Source organism: Diadema antillarum, unplaced genomic scaffold, assembly GCF_040938485.1.
Source record: "Diadema antillarum isolate AM-2024a unplaced genomic scaffold, OU_Dant_1.0 scf00000051, whole genome shotgun sequence".
Taxonomy (NCBI): Eukaryota; Metazoa; Echinodermata; class Echinoidea; order Diadematoida; family Diadematidae; genus Diadema; species Diadema antillarum.
In genome coordinates this window covers 1-23,473 of record NW_027270940.1, presented here as the reverse complement: position 1 = coordinate 23,473, position 23,473 = coordinate 1, and the positions used below count along the sequence as shown (strand labels likewise).

At 40.2% G+C, this 23,473-nt stretch overlaps 2 protein-coding genes across 2 annotated transcripts; one reads left to right on the top strand and one right to left on the bottom strand.

Annotated features, from left to right (window-relative positions):
* The first annotated feature begins 170 nt into the window (after positions 1-170).
* LOC139715582 (integrator complex subunit 12-like) lies at positions 171-7,482 on the top strand. Its single transcript, XM_071627144.1, has 9 exons — positions 171-375; positions 989-1,090; positions 2,745-2,979; positions 4,283-4,431; positions 5,083-5,175; positions 6,006-6,161; positions 6,895-7,013; positions 7,047-7,269; positions 7,342-7,482. The coding sequence occupies exons 1-9, from the start codon at positions 244-246 to the stop codon at positions 7,414-7,416; spliced, it is 1,284 nt and encodes a 427-aa protein (XP_071483245.1). The 5' UTR covers positions 171-243; the 3' UTR covers positions 7,417-7,482.
* An 8,756-nt stretch (positions 7,483-16,238) lies between these two features.
* On the bottom strand, positions 16,239-23,301 carry LOC139715559 (bifunctional arginine demethylase and lysyl-hydroxylase JMJD6-like; the record flags this gene model as incomplete). The annotated part of the gene is made up of 7 exons (XM_071627121.1): positions 16,239-16,893; positions 17,768-17,964; positions 18,610-18,798; positions 19,660-19,807; positions 21,313-21,509; positions 21,796-21,948; positions 23,087-23,301. Coding segments are annotated over 7 exons (1,199 nt in total), but the record flags the coding sequence as incomplete, so codon positions are not given.
* Positions 23,302-23,473: the final 172 nt, after the last annotated feature.

Genomic DNA, 23,473 nt, shown 5'->3' with positions numbered 1-23,473 from the left:
GCTCGTATTCAGGCGCAAAGAAGGTGAGAAATATTCCAAAAGAAATGGACCCTACTCTGCTCTGAAAGATTGTATAAATTTCATCTTGTAAATTATGTGATTTTAGCTACATGTAGGTTCTATATAGGCCTTAAGGCATGAAACTTGAGTTTCTCTCCCTTCAGTCATTCCTAAAATATTTCATCTGGGAAAACATTTAATTTCTCCATGATCTTTTGTGCCTTTTTTTGTAAATGATATCTCATGCAGATGGCTAATCTGGAGCTAGACCCTCTGTTCGTGAAGGCGCTTGCTCTTCTCCGGTCAAAGAACAAGGACTCCACTGACCTCTTGAAAGGTCTCCTGGATGACGTGCTGGGAAAAGCAACTGGAAAGGTACTGGTAGTGACTTCAGAGGTATTAGCTGTTACTTTTTGCAGTGTTTTGTGCCGAAATTACTTTCCAGGTTTCATGGAAAATACTGTTTTTCCCAAAACCGTATTGCTACACATGTCTGTATTGCAGGAAAGGGGAAAAGTAATGCTTTTTCACCAGAAAAATGCCTCTTTAGGACTCAGAAAACTGCAATACTGTTTATGATGAGGTTGGCATCCCTGTGATATTAATCTCTGAGTTTGTTTGTTTGTCTTCATTTTCCATCTGACGAGGTGACTGGATAGCCTACAAATATTCAGCTAGTCTTCCATTGAGTCCATTTGTTTATATGTGGGGTAGGTGAACCACTTCACGATATGTTATGCAAACTGCTCTTTGCAATGAATGGAAAGAAGTAGGATCTTTTTATGTGTGTGGGTTGTGACTCTCATACATTGTACACCGACAGGGGACCTCCATTTAATGTCCTACCTGAGGGGCAAGGTGTTTTGCCTCTGCTAGACCAGAGGGGATGCCATGAACATCCTTTTATAGTGGCTACTCCCATAGCAACAGCCAATCAGGGAGCAGGATTCTTGTGGTTACCATGACACTTGTATCTCTCTCTTCACAGTTTTCTAGTAAGCCGGCATCTCCCAAGGTCGTCACCAGTGCAAAGTCCGACAAGTCTGAGGCGGCAGCTAAGAGAGCTCCAGTCAAGCGATCGGTTGAAAAGGTAGCCACACCCTGTCCATTTCAATATTTCCCGGAAAAACAGCTCACGCTGTCAAATTTCTCGTAGCGAAGTCTTGCGAAATGACCGGGGGGAGGGGGGATTTATTCTATGCCATGCTGTGCACTCAATCAGTTACAGCGTACTCTCAAGTAGGCCCTACCAATTTACTTTCAAATATTCACTCGACGATGGGTGCTTCCTTGTTTGACTGTAGGATAATACAACCATTCACCTCCCATGACAATACGCCAGTTCGTAATTAGCTCATATACACATTGGTACAAATGACCATTCTTCTTTTCTCAGTTGGTTTATACAATGTAGGCACTTCACTCGTTTTCAAGGCGGCATGATGCATAAGCTTGCCCGATGTAACAATTTATGGAATTCATAAACAAAGAATGAACTTGTGTTTAGATCAGGTGATCAGAATACTCCATCAGTTGGCAATTTAGCAGCAGGCATCCATTTCATTGTTTGGTATTGAATGCAATAACAGCCTATTTCCTTTTATATTGCGAAATACCATTCTTGCTGCCAGGTGGATGTGCTGGCAAGCACCATTTAGATAAGGATCGCATGAATAATCATCGCATCACAGATGCTTATCTCAGTGAATTTACAAACCAAAGTGCCTGTTGGTACAAGTGACCTTTTTCTGCTCATGCGCAAAGTGGAATTACGAACAGCAGGGCCCTGTTTCATAAAGCTGTTCATAAAGTTATGAACAACTTATGAGCGACTGGTGATAAGTTCTGATGTGCTATACTTATCAGAATTTCCATAATTCAGCACAAGAACTGATCACCAGTCGCTCTTAAGTTGTTCGTAACTTTACGAACAGCTTTATGAAACAGGGCTCCGGTCTATTATTGGTTGCCATGATGTCTATACTCTATCCTAAGTGTTGTCTAAAGTGGATAGTGCACAGTCTTTTCTTGTGTAATGGAACAGGATTTTGCACTCGATGTAAGGCGACACACTTTATTCACCTCCTTGAATCAAAGGCATCATCTTTTACATCGTGCAAAATCTTGTACAGTGCTCTCGTGTTATAATGAAATCTTTGTGACTGGCAGTATTCTTTCATTGTATTACAGTTTTGTCACAGCCGAACATTAAAGGTACAGTTTACCATTGGGAGCAGTAATTTTAAAAATGTTTGAGTAATGACATTTGGTGCATGTCATATCATATGATATGTGTAGGTCAGTTGTATCGCAAAACATCCTACTATATAAAAATTTCATAATAAAACCTAAAATGTATGAAGATATTGCAGTTTTTCTCAGTAAACCATAACTGGAGATGCTTTATTCTAGAAACACTTTTACTGTAACTATTGTTCACATTTTAACTTGACATTGATTATCCTGATTAATATTTTTACATTGGTTGTTTCTATCACTAACTCACATTTTAGAAATAGTTTGAAGCACTAAAGCTGAGGTTTTGTTTCATCTGGAAATGGTGAATAATGTCGTTAAAGTGTATAAAGATATACAGATGATAATTTTGGACCTGAATTTTTACCTTGTTGTGACAAGAATTTTGTTGTAACCGTGTACCATGTGCACTGTATCGTTACATCAGTGACCATTTACTATTTGTTTACTAGTATTTTAATTCAATCTCGGTTCCCATCATTTCGTAGTCGAGTTTTGGGGCCGCCCTGTCATCGGCTGACCACAGCGTCGCTGCCAAGAAGTCAAAAGTGGACGAGGAGGTGGTGAGGCCCTCGCGGATACAACCCCGGCGACCTCTCATCGACGATGACGAAGATGACAGCGACCATGAAGTCGATGACGACGAGGACGACGATACAGAAGATGAGCCAGTGGAGGATAAGGATGAGAAGAGGGATCAAGACATTGAGGAGGAAGATGAAGGTAAGATGAAGTTTGCAGTGCTGCGCTTGAAAAATATGGCACATACATGTATGTTTCACAATTTTTTTATTTTTATTTTTTTTTTCAAATTTTATGAGGCGGTTGCTAGACCCAGATTTAAACGACTCATGAAATATTAACTCTGATCTCAACATAAATGTGTGCTTTAATATACTGGTATGAAGTACACAGTACATGAATGAGGTGCATGATGATACTCTGTACAATCCAGTAGGCCGAAGTCTTGGCACGCCTACTGAGTTTCTGAATGTGCGCACTTCACAAAATCTCTGGTCATTGCTGTATTCCATGATCGCATATTCAGTCACTCACAATATTGATGTTCAGTCCCAATTCGAGCAAAATTAGACTCCCTGAATATATGGTATATACGATATTTTTTGTCCTTCAGGGCCCTGTTGTATAAAACTTGTCATCAGTGTCAACTGCCACATTTCTATGACAAATTTGCCTTCAGCCAATCAGATACAAGGATTTCAGTAGCTTGTAACAACCATCACAACTTGTCATTGTTAACAAGTTTTATGAAATGGGGCCCTGGTCGCACATGTTTCAACATTTCTTTGTTACCTGAGCAATGAACTAGGAAGACCATTTTGCTAATGTCTGCATGCATTTTTTTTAGTTTAGAAATTCTAGGTATGGTTGAAGGTCAAAGTCTGAAATTTCAAGAGTTCATGCATTAATTTGGGAACACTTCAGCAAACTTTAGTGTCACATGCTCAAAGAGTATTATGGTGATTCCATTTCATCCCGCACTCGACGTACAAGCGACAAAAGATATATCAACATTGATGTCGGAAGTAATTATTGAGTTTTGGAATGAGGCAGAATTTATTGTTTCGAATTCCTTGGAAATGTTTGCACATGCACAGAAATGGCAAGTAATGATTTAGAAAAACTGTCTCATGGCATGATTGAATGTGGGTTCAAAGGCTAAGAGGTCATTCTTACATTCTGAGATTTAATTGATACGAAAAACTTGTGTCCTGAATTTTGTTTGTATTTCACAAAGTGAATTCCTCCTGTGGATGAATTGTGACTAGTGACAGAAAAGTCACTAGTGGCTTACTTTCAGGTTGAATCCAGTGGTTAAGGTCAAAGGTTAAAGTTTTATTATTCATCAGATTTTATTATTCAGCAGGGCTCATGCTGCACTTACAAAGTGAAAAGGAATTGCCGCATTCCTTCCCCCGCCCCTCCCCCATCAACATCAAAAGAAGCAAAGCAGTCAACAATGGTGTACATTGGCTCACACAGTCACTCTGAATTTTGTCACTAGGAAAATTTGCCAACGAGGATGAGAAACCAGGAAGCGGGGATGCGGAGGAGATGTGGCTGGACTTGGCCTGTGTGGTGTGCAAGGAGATGGGGATCTCGGCTGGAAACCAGCTGGTCGAATGCCAGGAATGCCACAACCTCTACCACCAGGTAAGATGTGCACGGGATGCGGGATGGGCGTGGCACTGTTGGTAATAAATCGAACCTACTGATTATGGATAGGCTCCAGTTATTTAGATAATGGAACCTCTTATTGAAGGGTACTAAACTCACCCAGAGGTGTCGGGCAAGCCTCTACCATTGGGTGAGATGCGAGCACGATGCGGGATGGGCGTGGCAGTGTTGGTAGTAAATCAAACCTACCAGTCATGGCTGGATCCAGTTACTTAATGATGGAAGGATACTAACTCACCCAGAGGTTTAGGGCAAGCCTCTTCCACTGGTTGAGATGTACGGATATACGAGAAGGATGTGGCACTTTTGGTAGTAAATCAAACATACCAGTCATGGATAGGCTCCAGTCAATTAAATGATTGAATCGCTTTTTTTTTTTTTGTCATTATTGTTTATATTGGTGATATTGATATTATCATCAAAGAATGGCTGGTATCATAAATAATTCTATCATTTTCATCATCATTTTGTACTATACTTTATATTTGTGTGCATCATTAATTCTTTTCTTGTATACTTTATATTGTGTATCACCTTTTGAGCAATGGAAATATATGTAATTGAATGATCATTAGCATTATGACCATCATCACTATCTCTTTCCATCCATTTATCTTTTGCCCACAGAGGTGCCACAGTCCGCCAGTGACCAACTCGGATCCCAATGACCCTCGTCAGGTCTGGTACTGTGCCAAGTGTAAATCCAACATGAAGAAGCTGGTGAGCCTAGCTTTGAATGTTCCCTTTAAATCAGAGACGTTGCGATTATTGACAAATGAGCATTATAATAATGCTGTTCTCCATAAGAGGATGCTTTTGCGTGGTTATTTGATCATTTTGCACTGTTAAAACCTGAAGTGTAAAGTGTAAACTTCACACGCTTGAGAATTCACGATAGCAAATGTACATGTTGACATTTTGTTTGTAGTGTGTATATTTTGAGTATCCCAAAGTGGTAGTGTGTTGCATTTTTGCATTTGATCAGTGGAGTGTAAAGTCACACACACATGCGCCATTCCACACCATGAAATATTCCATTAGGATAGTATTGCAGACATGCTTTTGCCATTTATGACAGAAAGCATGCAATTAATGAAAAAAAAAGGTATCTGGACCAAGTCAAATTTTATGTACGTGACATGTAGTCTGATAAAAATTAGAATCTTGTTAGCAAAACTTAAGGCAAGAAGATATCGGTAGGTAATCCAAGCATTCAAGAGAAAGTAGCAGATGATGAGCCAGGTTTTTGCGTTGTTGTGGTGTTTGTTTGTTGGTTGGTTTGTTTATCATTGAGTGTTATACATTCATTGAGTGTGGTGAAAATTTCTGTTGGGTAAAAGAAGGTTTCACAGTGCATCACATATTCTTTTGTGGGTATGTATGCGGTCCTGAAAAGGGCCTTCCCACTCCCTGGGCCACATGCATACCCAAGAAAAAATATTTGGTGCGCCATGAATTCTTCTACCACCAAATGAAATTTCATGTTTTTGGTGCTTTCATCCAAATGATGTCCTCTCTGACCCCGTATCCCACTGCCCTTCTCCCTACAGGCCTCCAAGAAACCCAGTGCTCTTCCAGAGTCCCTAATCACCACAGGCTCCTCCTCCTCCTCCTCTTCCTCCTCCTCTTCATCCTCCTATTCATCGTCCACCGGTCGTGATCAGGACAAGGACTCGATGAATCTGTTCCGGAGGATGGATCCCAAGGTACATTTGTTTCTTTTCATTCAACTTGTTCACTTCCATTTCAAATCTAAGAAGATACAGTGGACTGTTGCTATAGCGAAGTCCTGGGAACCGGCAGTTTACTATAGTTTTATCGAAATTTTGTAATAACCAAACAAATAAACAATTAAATGACTGAGAGTGGATAATGTTGTAGCCTGAATTTTTACTTCGTTGTAACCAGAATTTTTTTGGGTATAACTGTTTTCGTTATAGCGGGAGTGCACTGTATACAGCAAATACAATGCATACGCTTGTCTGCTGCAGCCCCGTGCAGACACGTTTTTATAAAAGTGGAATATGATGATGATAAAAACATTTGTAACCCATGACTGTCCAAGACTTTTGCCCTACAACAATCATTTTACATTGATCATATTAAAGCAGTTGTCATCATTGCACAAGCAAACACTGTGCTTCAGTGACATATGACAGACCCAGTGACATATCAGACCCATCACCAGTCGTGGTTGTGGACCTGGGGCTGGGGGAGGGCGGCTGCAGTCCTCTACCATTTTTGCTCTTGGAAAAAAAAAAAAATAGTAAAAAAAAACAAAAACAAAAAAATATGCCACAACCTTGTTACCATACTGTTTCAAAGGCTACGTGTTAGACTTGTTCCAAGGGAAGATGTCAGTTATGCTATACCATGTGCTTGTTTTGTTCCAGTACCAATTTTTATCTTTTCATTTTTCATTTTTTTTTTTCAATCTAGCCATCCCCAACATCCACTACTAGCAAGCAGATGCCATTTGGGGGACTGGCGAACTATGCGGCCAACCTCACCGGCCGCCAGCATACTTCCTCCTCATCCTCCTCCTCCTCTGCCACCACGTCCTCCTCCAAGGCCAATCCCACCGGTGTCAGCCGCATCCTGACTGGCAGCGGGGGCCACAAGGTGGTGCCCTCCTCCATCACCGGCCGCAGCTTCAGCTCCTCCGGGGCGTCGACCGCCATGAGCGGGCGTGGCACCAAATCCGGAGGACTCCAGCGCTCCACCTCCGTCACTCCCTCCGGTTCCTCCTCCTCCTCTACCTCCTCCTCCTCCACCTCTTCATCATCATCGTCGTCATCGTCCACCTCCTCTTCCGCCTTGTCGTCCAGCAAGGGGGCGGGGTCGACTGCGCCCATGTCCGGCAGCACTGTCGGTGGCGGCAACAAGGCTCTCCCACAGACCAGCACAGCTTCCGCCATGAAGAGGTTGCATATGATGAAGAAGAAAGCGCTCAAGCGATGAACACCTTTAACCCTCAGTTTACAAGAACCTCATCCCTCTTTGGTATGCAAAGTATGCTATGGACATTTTAACCCGTTCCCGTGGCATCATCTCATATGCAGGAACCTGGCATATGAAGCTCCCAAAATGCAGACAAAAGTGTCTGCATTTATGCTATGTTCTTATTGTACGTCCGATCAAATTTTGTATTTTTTGACGGCATGTGCAGTTGCTTGTGGAACAATTTTGGTGTATGGATAATTTTGTAGAGAGTCGGTTATGAGCAGTAACCCCTTGTGTGCTTTGAGTGCAGATTGGCACGGAAAATTCCATAGCACATTTGTACACACTGTCCAAAGTCCATGGCACCAAAGGGGTCAAGCAAGAAGGGAAAGAAGAGAAAGACGGAGTGGGTAAATGTGGTCGTGCTGAGAAAAAGGAGAATTTTGTGTCTCATTTTGTTGAAAAACTGCTGTCAATCCTTGAAACAAAGATAGATTCATATGTACCCATCTCAGGTGGTTATTCTAGCCCTTATTGGTAAGATGTGACTTGATGTCAAGGAGTTCATTGCAGCCCAAAAGTGTATTACTTGCAGTTCATTTCACATGAAATCTAGATGAACCCCATCACCATTACCAGATGAAATCAATCCATGCATCATTGTACTAAATGTAGAACAGCATGTACAGGGCACTCTTGTTTTTATGAGGCCCTTAAATAAAACAAACATAATTCTGAAACCAGATGTTTCATTGTGTCAAAGAAAAAAAACAACAAATAAACTAGAAGAGTGCTCGGAGAACCACCAAGCCAGCAAATCATTTCCACCCATGCAGTTTCCCAATATGGAAGCCTTTTGTTTACATCATAGCCCTGCACGGTGCCTTGCCTTTGCCTGAGCAGAGCATGCGCTTAGTGCGTGTATGTAAACCTCCAGTATGCACAGCTTGAACCCCAAGTTCATTGACCTTATATGCCAAAAGATGAAAAATCCATAAAAAATCCATTAAAAATTCCCTGATCACTACCAATTTTCCCGGATCACTACCAAAATTGAATGAGGTGTTTCTTGTGTCAATATGGACTTTTTATGCAAGTTTCATTTTAATCCATACTCAAGTGTTTGATTTATTTTGCAAACGGACAAACCAACGCCGATGATCACTTAAAGGGATTGTATAGTATTGGTAGAGGTGAGGATTGGGCTTTTAACATCTTTGCAAGATACCAAGAAATTACTTGTGAAATAGTACAGAGCATACCATTTTGAAAAGAAGTCAAAGTTTATTTGATGAAAATCGGTTTTGAAATGGCTGAGACATCCAAAAACAAAGTAAAACAAAGTAAAACAAAGCGATCATAATTTTATCAGGATCGCTCTATTTTGGATATCTCAGCCATTTCAAAGCCAATTTTCATTGAATAAACGTTGAATTCCTCTTAGAATGACATTCTCTTTCACATGATTTTATAAGGGATTTTCCATTATCTCACAAAAAAATGTTGGAAACCTAAAGTTCAGTCTCAACCAAAACTATACAATCCCTTTAACCTCCCCCTTCCTAGGCGGAGGCAGTCAATACAAGTATACAGAGTTTGGACCTGCAAAACCTCCTTGTTAGAAATGGGTTTTGTTATATCTGACCTCTTAACCCGTTCCATACTGAATTCTGAAATGCCCATAGACTTAATACGCAGAACACCAGGTTCTCGTACGGAATGGGTTAATAATGAGATTCCACTGCACAGTACTTCATGAGAGGAAGGCCCTCTGGTTGTTGTAATCTTTCTTTCTTCGGGCAAACTCATATGTCATGCATGTTGTAAGTGAATTCCGGGTGTGTTCGAGCACTCTCCTGAAGTGAACTGAACCGTACCGAACCCCTACCAGAGGAGCACTCGAACGCTCCTACAGTGTACTGTACCGTACTGAACCGAGCCAAAGTGGACCACATTGCGATGTGCTCCAAAAGGGTACCAAAAGTATACCAAAAGTTCGCATGTGAGAATGCGGGTTACATGCACATATTATGTCAGCCGCAGTGCAAAGAGCTCATTTTCTTTGTTCGGGGCATCTGTAAGTAGTTCAAGAGCACCAGGTGAATAACCCTCGTTTACAAAATGCCCGACCCCCTCCAAAAACAACTCATGAGGTACGCTTTCTCGACAGAGCGCTCGAACGCTCCAAATCTGGCACAGTACAGTTTGGTACATTTTGGTCCAGTTCGCTTTGGTTCACTTTAGAGTGCTGGAACGCACCCCCAGTGACTTCCCAATGCTAAATTTGGTTGTTATATTATGTATATACAGTGTATGTGTGCAAGTCTTTTGCCATAATAAAGATAGTTTTGGTAATTGTTCTATTTGTCAAATTGTTGAATCTGTGTGACAGGAACATGTGTCTAGGACCACTGTGGTTACAGAAAGAGGTGAATTTATGTAAACTGATATGATGGTCCAATTTACAATGATCCCTCCTTTTCGAATGACGCTACGTGCCTGGTTGATACTGCTTGCTGATTGTTGCTAGTCCCCTGCAGGGGTGAGCTGTGAGGCTTTGGGATGATCATGAACCACCTATCACTATCCCACTCAAATAATATCACTGCTCTATTCATGGCGCCTCTACTTCCGAGTCTGTGTGTATGTATGTATGAAAAGTACTTGAGGCCCACAATTAATGTCGGGCCGTCAAATTTTTCTTTTGGTGGCCTGATCGAGCAGCTACATTGTAAAATTTGAAATTAACTTTTATATTAATTTTGCTTTTATTTCGGGCCACTGCATTTCTTTTGGGCCACCAAAATTTCACATTTGAAGATTTTAGTGGGCCGCTTTGGCCACCAGAGAAAAAAATTCACGATATGTGTGTGTGTGGATGTTTTTGCATGAGTGTGTGTGCGCGCAAATGTTTTTTTGTTTGTTTGTTTGTTTTTTTTTATAGTGTAAGTCGGGACTCGACATTTAACTGTTTTCTCTGGTGGCCCATTCACCACTTAAATCTTTGAATTCTATATTTGGTGGCCTGAAAAAGAAATGTGGTGGCCAAAAATAAAAGCAAATAAAAAAAAAAATGTTTTGAATATTAGCTGCTCTATTTGACCACCAAAAGATAGCCTTTCTTGGAGTTACGTGGCCCAACATCAATTTTTGGTAGCCCTGGGCCACCACATATGTTAAGCCCTGTGTTAGTGTATGTTTATGAAAATTGAATGTTTGTGCAGATGTGTTTGTCTGTGTAGATTTCTCGAGTGTTTCTTCAGATGTTTGTGTGTACAAGTTTGTGCTTGTGTGTACACGTACTCAGCCAATGCCTTGCCACTGTGTTATCAAAATGCTGTAGTCTTTTCATCCAGCGATGCCTGCCCAGGCACTTTGAAAGTTCTCAACTTTTGAATGGATTGTCTAATGTTCATCAAACTTAAACAAAGTGTTCTACTAATATTGCTGCATTCACTCAATCCACAAAGATAGTTTAGTTTCATTTTCCTTCGATATAGAGCCAAAGTTTATGATAATATTTCGGTCATCTGTCCCCATTAAAATCTCCACAAACACACAGTCACCTAGTCTTATAAGTATGCAAACTCAAGTGAATTACATGTACTGGGTATGTCACACTGCCTTGAATTTTGTGTGTATATTTGACTCACCACAACAAAAGGATCCGAAAGTCACTGACGGCTGAGCCAAGAAAATGGAGTTTGAATTCAGATCACCCAAATCAGTCAGAACATTTGAATTCAAGTTTTCGACATAATTTTGTAGTCTGATGTTTCATCTACCATCTGCTGAAATTTCGAAGCTAAGTGATCAAAGGAAAGGCAAGAAATTAGCATTTTTCTGAGCCATGATTTTCCGACTTCCAACGAAACAGAAACGTGTCCAAAGATGTATGGATTTAGTGCCGCAGATAGACTCCGCCCCTAACAACGAGGGGGTGATCTCATTGGTCAGTGCATGTCATCATTGTTACTGATTGGTCATGCGTAGACCGCTGGCGCTAAGCTTGAATGAACGTCGCGGAAGTTGCTAAGAGCGTACCTTCTACTGTCAAACGGTGAAAACTCTCTTGCTTCCCCTTGATCATGATATTATCGGAAGGAAAACTTTGGAAGTGGTTTTCTCGAAACGCTGAATTCCTAGACCACTTGACATGCTCTCATAAAATCATTGATATCTCCGCAACCGAGTATTTCTATGAGTCGTGTTGTATATGAAATTAAAGAGGAAGAGTAAGGAAATAATGTCATGTCATTTTCAGAATATCGACCTCCCCCAACTTTCCGATCCTTTAGTTGTAACGGGTCACATATCTTCTTTCAGTGAATAGAGGTTAACAATTCAATAAAAAAAAAAATAAAAAAAAAAATCTCCACACACTGAATATTAACATCTACTCAACAGGTAACACCACAACAGAAGAGTAGAGAATGTTTGGGCTTTTTTTACATTGGTCTTCAGTTTTAATCTATTGCAAAACAAGCCAGTAGACTCGCAGTTACGATAATACAACACCGCTTGTTCTACCATGAAAATCACTCGTCAAATGGGACGAGACATACGGATGGTATAGAAAAACAAAACAAAATACATTCAGCATGCAAAATATTATTTACATTCATTTCTTCAGTTCAGTCATTCTTCAGCATAAATTCAGGAATCGATCTACAGTGGGGGAATTCTTGAATAGTGTCAGTAACACATTACAAAGCTCCTAAGAGTATACAATGTAATACATTTCGTAATAAATACATCGATAAGCTTACAGCATTGCCCAGAACCCTGCTTCATAAGTTGGATCAAACATAAGTCACCAAATCAAACATACATGTATATTTTAAGTCTTTGAATACTCAATTCTGATTGGCTGACACCAGACTTAGGTTTGATTTTTCTCACTTATGTTCAATTGCATTATGCAACAGGGCCCAGGAGAAGGGAATAACACGTACGAGCATACTTGGCATACTCTGGAAGGAAATCTAGCCCACTCGACAGTTTGCAAATGAGCACGCCATGCTCATCGGCAAGGCCCAGTTCAAATTTCACAACCTCATTACTTCATATTACCCTCTGCCTGGCTGATGGTATACATGACAAAAAGTCTAGGTGATCATACAGCAGTTCACAAAAAAAGTGCTGTTTACTAATGCTGTTTATAATTCATTGAATTTGTTGTTTTGAAAGAATTTGGAATACTGAAATTAACACCAGTATTATTCATCTATATAATCATTTTCATCACTGCCAATATTAAGATAACCTTATCGCTATCATCAGCATCATCACTGTTATTAAAATCATAATCTTCATCACCACTGCTATTGTCATGATTACATGTATAATCATCACCTCCATGAACTATCAACACTTATAGTTAGAGTAGTTTAGTTTGTGTGAAAACACAACCACCATTCCAACCATATAAAACTTTTCTCTTCCCGGACATGTTTTTCAAATTTTTTTCAAATCACAAACATTACATCACAATGAAATCATCTACTTAATTTAAATTTTTTGGTGATTATTGATATCATGTGGCAAAGCATTCACGCTGTATTCAATACGACCCATTATAAAAAGTGTGTTTGAATCAGATTACTGATGAATGTGACCTGTCACTATATAACCCTGACAAAGGTCATAAACCTTTTTTTTTTTCTTTTTTAAAAAATCATTTGATTTTAAGATTTGGGCAACCTTCAATTATCCAGAATGTAAGCTTTCGAACACAGTAAGATTTGCATCCACAAATCTACCCCACAGATGCCACCAGAGCCAGTTACAGGATAAATACAGTTACGAGATCGTCTGATTTGACAATCACACACAGTCAAATATGCCTGTAGACAGGGAATTGTATGCGCAATTGATCAATTCAAACTTTGTACAAAAATTAACCCCATACATCCTCAGACTCTGAAATTTGAATGAAGAGAAAGTTTTGATGTCAACTCCTTTTTCAACAAATATCCAGGGATGCCAACCTCAGTAACAGTACTGCAGTATTCAGAGGGCAGTGTTCTGATGGATGACATGGCACATTTTATTATTTTTTTTCTGTGCAGAAACAGTTATATATTTTTCCCTTTCAAGCAATAGACATGTGTTGCAATACAATTTGGCAAAAATAGTTATTTTCCATGAAACCTGCATTATTTTTGGCAAAAAACCCACAAAAAACCTGTACAAAATGTACTGCCAAAGAGTAGCAGCTGGCATCTCTGTATATCTTACTTTCTTATTTTTCTGCTAAATGTGGTAAATCATCATTACTCTCTTCAGCTTCAAGTCGTTGACTTAATTTTTTTGGTGTGTGGAGTTGCGACGGGTCACAAACTCTTCACAAGATCTTGTATAATTACTGTAAACCCTGCAGCATTGCTAGTGTCTTTCATTAAGCAGAGAGACAAAACTGTCCATACGAAATGTCGGCAAGAAATGCAATGCCATGTACACATCATGCACAGACCAAACAAAACAACAAACCATCAACAGCGTTTTAGTTATACTTTTTGTGCCACATACACATGCCCAACTCGGTCGACTTGCCATCTTTGCATATTTTGCTTCGAATGCACAACAGCACGCAAACCGATCTACATTGGATAAATCAGGAAGTGTCATAGTATGTGTACATAACAGTCAGCCTTGCTTAAGTTGAATCTGTTTTGGACTGAAGGAATAGTTTCAACTTAGCAAAGCTTCTAATCTTCTCTACAACTTTGCTGTTCTGATTTTGCACAAACTGCCCCTCATCCATATTCATAAGAACTGAATTGATCAGTGTTTCAGCAGTAGCCATGACAAAAGAAAATATGGGCATACATACGTGAACTCGAGCAGGATTGGAACCTACAACCTCCTAATCTCCACACATCTAATAGCCACTAAATTTCTGCTCACGAATGTATGTTCATGATTTCTTTGTCACGGCTGCTACTAAAACACTGTATCAGTTCAGTGCTTATTTACGTTGATGTACGGCAATTTATCAGTCAGTGGCTATAGACAGAACACGATGCAAGAATTTCATCAATTCCCATACACAATGATATTAACTGCTCAAAAATGCCATTCACTGTACTAACTAGCAGGTTTGCAGATATGAGATTGTAAATCCAAAACGACGTCACCATGAAATACAGTGTGCAAACCGCAGTTCTCAAATACAGTAGTCATCACAAGCAGTTGTTCTTATTTCATATCTGAATGAAATGGTTCATAAAATTGAACCTTTCAAAACCAAAGCTCATACAAAAAAACTTGCATCTGTTTGCTATTAAATGGCTCAGCCGTTCACAGAGAATATTAACTAAATATACATAACATCACCATCATGCATTGTGTAAGTAATAACAGTTTGAACTGATTAACCTCACTTGTAGCTAATTTCTTTCGTAAAACAGTAGTTAACAAGGGACAACTTGAGAGAATGGAAAATACAACACTGAAGAAAACAATGCAGAAAAAAAAAAACCTCAGATTTTTGTTGTAAAATAAAAGGCAAAAGCACAGATAAAAAATGCAAGACAGCATTACAATAAACAAAGAAATGATTTTTTTCTTTACTTGCATCAAATCATAAGTTTGCATTATTATACATGTAACTATCATCATTTATGAGAATGAATAAGATTATGCATATTCCAGTGCTAATATCATTTTGGCAACATCGCAGTAACTTGAAAGGAATTGCAATTGTCCAGTTTGTCATTGATGGTACACTTGCAGCAATTCTCATTAATGTATTTTGGATAAAGTGAGCTCCAATGTAAGCAATAATAGATTGGACAAATTAAAGAAACATACTGCACAGAATATTCACTGAAGATCACCGACACAAATACGTCTGCTTGGGACTAGCAATCACAGCATCTCTCCTCACTAATGCTAATTCTCGGTAAAAATGAATTTTCACCAATTTCTTTTCTTTTTCTTTTTCTTTTTAAATTTTGTTTGGTAGTCTCTTCACATAAATGGGAACATAGAAAAGTATAGGTGGGACTACACATTGACATTGCATATTCCAATCATTCAATTGTCCCACAAAATCTATTATACCGAGATTATCCATACCACAAGTCATGACATTTGAGAATTGTATGTTACCTTTGGCAGGCAGCCGGGCCTCCAGGTAGGACTCAACATTAGCGGGGCCCCGGGCCACTAAACATTGATCTCTGGCCACCTTTTTTTTTCTTCTTTTGGTGGCCAAATCGAGCAGCTAAAATTCAAAATGAATTTGCATATTTCACATCAATATGAGGCACCACATATTGTTTGGGGAGACCAAAATTTCAAATTCAAAGATTTTTATAGTGACAGGGAAAAAGAGTTTACTGGGCTTTGCATCAACAGAACCAAAGGAACGGGACTGACAAAACCACAACCCCCCTCCCCTTCAAAATCTATTAAATTGTATGATAAACCAATAGTACATTGTAGGTATATCATTTTTGAAAGAATCGGGCACCACTAAAATAATTATATCAATATCAATATCACATGCAAAAGGAAAAATTACTGTTCATTTTGAAGTTACCACCATTCATACAAGGTATGGCAGAGCAATGAAGATGAACGAGTTGCCAAGTTGATGCAGCAATTTCTTTTCGTTTATCACAAGGTGAGGTTATTGTTTTCTGAGTGGTAGGTGTGGTAGCAACAGATCCTGGCCAGAAGTAGTGCAGTATTGAACAAAACCCGCCTCTTCCAGAGTTGCAAACTTTTAAGAGTTTGGAGTCTCAAGCTGATGGAACATCAATGTTCACAAAACATTAATTAGCAGACACATATTATTTCATAATATTCTTTTTTTTTTCTCTGTACTTAATAACAGATCTTGACACAAAGACTCTTTTTAGGGGGCTTGGCTATTATTCTACAAGGATAAATTTGCTTTCTCCATACAATCACATTACACTCCAAGTCCTGAGCATACAAATCTATTCTTTTTCCTCCTTTCCTAGCCTGCTACAGTGAATTCTATTGACAAACGTCAGGTGCAGATGAACGGTTGTTATAATATATAACATACGCCGTATAAATATATCATTGTAAGGGTCGTATGGTAATGAGCCAATGCACATACTTTCTTTTTTTTCTCCTTTTCTTTTTTTTTTAAATCCGCAGCATGCCAAGATAACTTTCAGCACTCTCATAAATTTTAGCGCGAGTGCATCGAGTACGTCATCCAATGACAACGTAAAAAGTCTCTATGTACATATGTTTGCAAGCAAGCGAGGGCGCTGTGAAGGGTGTGACATAAGATACTACACTGGCATGGCACTATTGACCGTAGCTAGTGATGATGCACTGATTGGCGAGGGGCGCTACGCAAACATTGTCGGTCTTCCCCGTCAATGTCCGCTCCCGGCCGCGTCGCTGTGTCATCTCGTGTAGTCGTCCGCCGGCACCGAGTAAACCTCGTACGGCTCGGACCTCATGATGTCCAGTTTTTGATTGGCGCCCTCTTCCAAAACCTTGCGTCTGTCGTGTCGAGAAAAAGGTGGTCAAAAACAAAAACAAAAACAAGAGTGAAACCATTCCAAAGAGAGAGAATGTGAGGACAATTGGTTGACACCGAGTGTAAAAGTTCCAAGAAAAAAAGGAAAAAATTGGGAAACATCAACTTTTAAACTTTATTTATTAAGCATCACATATTGATAAAATTTTTCTCATTCTATTCATTTGTTTTCAGGCTTTTTTCTATTAGTCGAGTCTAAGACAGAATATCACTAGGATGTGCAACCCAACAGTCAATTTTACAACACCACATTTTGTGAATTATTATTGAGTTTGGTAAAAACCAAAATAATGTAGAAAAAAAATTCTGTCTTTTTCAAGCTTCTGACATAGGGCCCTGTGCCAAAGTTCACATCCTAAGAATGTACCTGTAGACCCTATGTCCATTGCATGCATGGTACGATGTGCAACACAGAAACAAACATGAAATACAATAGATGGAACCAGTCATACGAGGTAAATTCTTGTCTTCCAACATCAATTCACTGCACCGGCATGACTGCTGACTTATCAATTTAATTTAGGTTTCAATGCATGTATTCTTTTATACTACAGACTAATGCTTCTGTAGAATGCAAACATAATTACTACAGTGGACTCCTGTTATAATGATGTCCTTGGAACAGGCAGTTTTCTATCGTTATATCGAAATTTCATCATAACCGAACGAATACACAATAATAAACGTAGATTGGATAATTTTGCGGCCTCAATTTTTAACTTTGTTGTATAAACCGGAATTTCGTTATAACCATTTTTGTTATTACAGCAGTGCACTGTATGGAAAATAATTAGCACATGGAAGAAAAATGTTGGTGGCGTCCGGAGATCCACTCACCGTTTCGACCTCTTGTCGTGCTGCCGCTCGTCGTCCGACTCGTTGCCGCTGCTGTCGCGGCCGCTCCCGCAGGAGGAGCAGGCGCTGTCGTCGCTTGAGCTAGAGCTGGAGCTGTCCGAGGAGCTGTCCGACTGGAGACCGCTGGGCTTGGTCAGGTCCACCTTATTGGCCATGGCCGCCACCTCAGGCCACTCCCTCTGGGTGTGGCCCGGGAGGGGTTGGGAGAGATAGGAGGGTGGGGCATATAGAGAATGGTTATTGAAGGGATGCATCAGGACTGCTTTTTTTTTTTTCTGTCGTCCTTTCAAATTTTTTCCTTGCAATATTTGCCTAGCAAGTTAGCTTGGAAATGTGTTATTCCATGTTGTCGTAGTTGTTGTTGTTGTTTTTTTTTTTGGGGGGGGGGTGCATCTACAGCTATCACACATACAGGGTGGGGCCTCTGATGTGGATGAGATTACTAGAGGTGCAAAAAAGGAGGAATGTACTATTGGAGAATGATGACAGTACATGTAAATTGTAGGAAATATTGGATTTCTTTAGCTTGTTTTGGGTCATCCTTTAGCTTTCCAATATAAATGTTTTATAGCTTTACATCACTGGTCTTTGTAAATGAAGGTGGCATCGACCATCATACAGTCGAATAGCACCCTCTTGAGTCTCACGTCCAATCTTCATCCGTTGAGTACAGGCTGATTTTTCTACAACACGCATTTCCCATAGACATTTGCCCGAGTATACTCCGGACTCGTCTTCAACGGATTAATACCATGCAGAAACAATTGATCAAATCTAATCAAATTAATGCAAGAGCCTCCATGTGTTCTGATCGTGACTCTCACCTCGAGGGCTTTGTACCACTTTCTGGACAGCTTCGGCCGTCCCCTGACCGTCTTGTGCCAGACCGTCGGGAAGTTGGTCCGGCTGCAGAAGTTCTGGGTGACGGCGATAGTGGTGTCCATGTTGAGGACCACGTGCCACCAGCCGCCAGGAACGAAGACCGTCTCGCCAGGCCCCTGGAGAATCTCAATCTGGGATGGACCAAGGGAAGAATGAAAAGAAAATCTGAATGAATGAATGAAAGAGTGAATACAGTGATTAATTACTGAATGAATGTACGGTGTACATTGTATGAATGAGTGAATGAATCAAGAAATGAATGACTGAATAATTCTATGAAAGAAGAATGAATAAATGAATGAGTGACAAAGTAGTGGAGCAAATGAATGAATAAATTACAATATCACTGAGTGACTGACTGTATTAATCAATGATCTAATCAATTAATGAATGAATTGATCAGCGAGTCAATGGGTAAACAATTATAGAAGAAATAAATGAGTGAATGAATGAAAGAATGAATGAATGAATGAATGAATGAATGAATGAATGAATGAATGAATGAATGAATGAATGAATGAATGAATGAATGGAAAATGACTGAAGGAGCATACTGGTAAGCATCAACCACTGATGCCAACCTTGTATTATTGCAGTCTTCTGAGGACTGAAAAGGCATTTTTTGGGGTGAAAAAACAGTATTATTACCTTTCCTGTAAAAACATGTGCAGTAATAAAATTTTCTGATAAACAGTATTTTCCATAAAACCAGCAGCATTTTTGGCAAGAACAGTACAAAATGCTGCAAAAAATGAAACAGTTGGCATCTATGTAATCTACTGGGCATACGTAGTATAAATTTGAGGAAAAACAGTACTATTCATGAAACATGTGGGTTTTGGCCAAATACCAATACAAGATATAATAACAAAAAAGGTACAGGTTGCCGTCACGGTGGCTGATAGGCAAGGACTAGAAATCATCTTCCACTGAAGAAGGCTGCAAAGGTCAAAGATTGAAACCTTCTTGTCCATCCTCCGACTCTCACTCACCGGTTTGAACTCTTGTGGCCAGCCGGGGTCCTGCGTTCTGGGGTAGACGTGGGTGAACCACATGATGGCCTCGTCACGCTGCTTTCCGCCGTCGTTGGGCGTCGGCTTCACGAGCTCGCGGGGCGTCTGGGTCGGAAACATGCACCACCTGGCAAAAGTAGAAGGGATTTCGATGCAGATGTTAAAATTGAGAGGAAAGTCTGTGTCCCAATTTCTAGACTAAAAAGTGTGTGTTTGCTACAACCCTACCAAGCTCGATGAGATGTATGAATCATGATGGTGACGATGATGGTGATGACAATGATTCTAGTGGTGAGAATAGACGAGGAATATGAAGATGAAGATGGCAGTGATGATGATGATGGTAGTAGTGATAATGACGGTAATGATGATGGTGGTAGTGATGATGATAATGATGGGAGGTAGTGATGATGATGATGGTAGTAGTGATAATGACGGTAATGATGATGGTAGTAGTGATAATGACGGTAATGATGATGGTGGTAGTGATGATGATAATGATGGGAGGTAGTGATGATGATGATGGTAGTAGTGATAATGACAGTAATGATGATGGTAGTAGTGATAATGACGGTAATGATGACGGTGGTAGTGATGACGATAATGATGGGAGGTAGTGATGATGATGGTTATGATGATGGCAGTGATGATGATGATGGTAGTAGTGATAATGACGGTAATGATGATGGTGGTAGTGATGATGATAATGATGGGAGGTAGTGATGATGATGGTTATGATGATGGCAGTGATGATGATGATGGTAGTAGTGATAATGACGGTAATGATGATGGCGGTAGTGATGATGATAATGATGGGAGGTAGTGATGATGATGATGGTAGTAGTGATAATGACGGTAATGATGATGGTAGTAGTGATAATGACGGTAATGATGACGGTGGTAGTGATGATGATAATGATGGGAGGTAGTGATGATGATGGTTATGATGATGGCAGTGATGATGATGATGGTAGTAGTGATAATGACGGTAATGATGATGGCGGTAGTGATGATGACGGTAATGATGACGGTGGTAGTGATGATGATAATGATGGGAGGTAGTGATGATGATGGTTATGATGATGGCAGTGATGATGATGATGGTAGTAGTGATAATGACGGTGATAATGATGGTGGTAGTGATGATGATAATGATGGAGGTAATGATGATGATGGTAATAACAGTGATGGTACTGATGATGATGATGACAAGGATGATGGTGATGGTAGTAGTGAAGATGACGATGGTTGTGGTAGTGATGGTGATGACGATGATGACGGTGGTAGCGATGATATTGATGATGGCTGTGGTGATGATGACAACCAAAGTGATCATGATGATACCCTTTGCATGCTATCTTAAAACGACTTGCTGGACCACGATGCAATGACATGCAACCTCAAGGGACTTTGCAGACAATTGAACCAGCACAAAATAAATTGCACTCTTTAAGTAGTGAACCTCCACCTGAGTCACGTCATTAAAAAAGTTAGTGACATCTTGTCTTAAATTGCTATATCAGTTGATACAGGCAAATGGACAGATGACAAGAAACATATATTATAATGTCTCAGGCACCCTTCGGGGCGGAGCCATGAAAAGAGATATGGGCGGAGCTTGGTGAGACTGACCTCTTGTGACCTCTGACGAGGGCGTTCCATGCACTGGTCCCTAGGGGGTCGATGTGGATGCCCGTCCCAGAGCGGCCAGGGCCCATAACGAACCAGCGGTAGGGAGGGCGCTTCTCCTCCCCAGCAAACTTGAAGAGGTCATCTTGAAAGAAGTGTGGCACGACGTAGTCCTCCAGAAGTCTCTTCCGCTTTGGATGCTACACAAACAATTGAAAGAAACACAAATAATTATAAGGAAGACACTTCCTCTACGAGATTTAAAAGATTAAAGGAATTATCTATCATCAATCTATCTATCCGTATATTGGCAGAAGAGAGAAAGATGTTGAACAGCTTCACATGGCAGCTCCTTCAAAGAACATGGGTCTGTATGCCACTGTATATCTGAATGTAAATAATTGCTGCTGTCTATGCTACCATACTGAACAGAATACAGCCATCGCATTTGACAACGAAAACCTTTACAATTTCTCCGCGACTCACATCGGCAAAGCTGCTGTCGAAGATGTAGAGCGGGCTGTCGTCACGGTTGTTCTGCATGTATTGCACGTAGTATTTCATTTTCATCTTGACGGAGTAACCCTCGTCATCTTCGCCGCACTTGAAGCGCTGGTTGCGGTATTTCTTCGCCAGCCTCTGTTTGGGAGAACAATCAAACGACAGACGTTAGTGACAAGAGAATGCACAGGAGAGAAGCTACATCCTGGTTGAAAGCTGAGCACCGACAACAGAACAAAGCAAAAATTCCACTTTGTGCTCATGATAAGATTCAGGAAGAGGGAAGCCATACGAACATTGCAGCAAAAGTATTAACCTGTTGAGGACGGGCTAATTTTGCTACAACACACATTTCCTAAAGACCCCTGCCCGAGTACACTTGGGACTCGTCCTCAATGGGTTAACTGAAATCGAAAACAAAAAGAGAAAGTTCACTTGGTTTTTCTTCCAATCCAGTGAAAGCAGCAATGAAATAAGCTTTTCACTCAGGGCAATGGTTAAACAGCCTCACCTCTCTTCCAGTAGTTTGTAAGTAAATATGATAGAAAATGACTATTTCTTCTCTTGTCAATAGTTTTAAAACTATTACCTCATTACCAATGAATCCATAGGGATTAATACCAAGTTCTTGTAATGGGTGAGAAGTTTTGGGTAAAGGATATCGTTTTATTCAAATTCATGACATTCTTCCGTCAAGATGTTTTCATTGCAACTGATTGACAAATTGCCCTACATTGACATCGTTTTTTTTCTTCACAATTTTCTGTTAAAAAAAGAGGAAATGTAGTGAAGATATTCATGCAATGAAATTAGAGACTTGTGAGGTTGTGACATCAGCCAATCAGAATTGAGTACTCAGACACTTAATGCTTGGTTTTCTGACTTGTTTTTATGATCATAACATAGAAATACAACATGGCTTTAAACAAGGTGCCTAATCAGTGTGTAATAGCTATGACATACATATGATAGGAGACATACATATGATAGGAGACATACTGTAAAACATGATACATATTTTTTTTGCATCACGAAATTTTCGCGAAGTGGAGCCGACGGTCTTTTTTGTGGCATGAAATTTTCATGAATTGCCACTGGCATTCAATGCATACAGGACAAGAACATTCACATGTATGCATTTTAATTTCGGGAATCTTGGCGCTCGCAAAATTTGCGAAATTAAAATGCATGTGAACATTCCTCGTTTTACAGTACTCTGCGGTGAATCGAGTATATTCCCCTTCACTAAGCGGATTTAAAGATATAGTGTACCCACCCTGACTGTCCATTTTTTCTGGGCCTGCCATGTGTCCTGGTCGCGGAGGATCACGCACGGTTTTCCCGGCCTCTCATACAGCTCGATGAACTCGTCTGTCGTGATGGCGTTCACGTCCACGCGGTCGATGTTGTCCTTGGTTCGCACGGTGTCGAGGTCCACCTTCAGCTCCTCGTAGAAGCTGTAGCGCTCCCAGTCAGAGAGGTCGCGCAGTTCTGCAGCAAACAATTTACAGTAAATGGTCAGTCATGTGATTAGAAGTCGACCAATCAGATACAGCAAGTATCGCTTCTACATTGTAGGTATTGGATGAAAGGGAATACCGGTAATGAATGATCTATAAATGAATCTCTGATCTGACAACATCATGCTTGTCCATCATTTTTT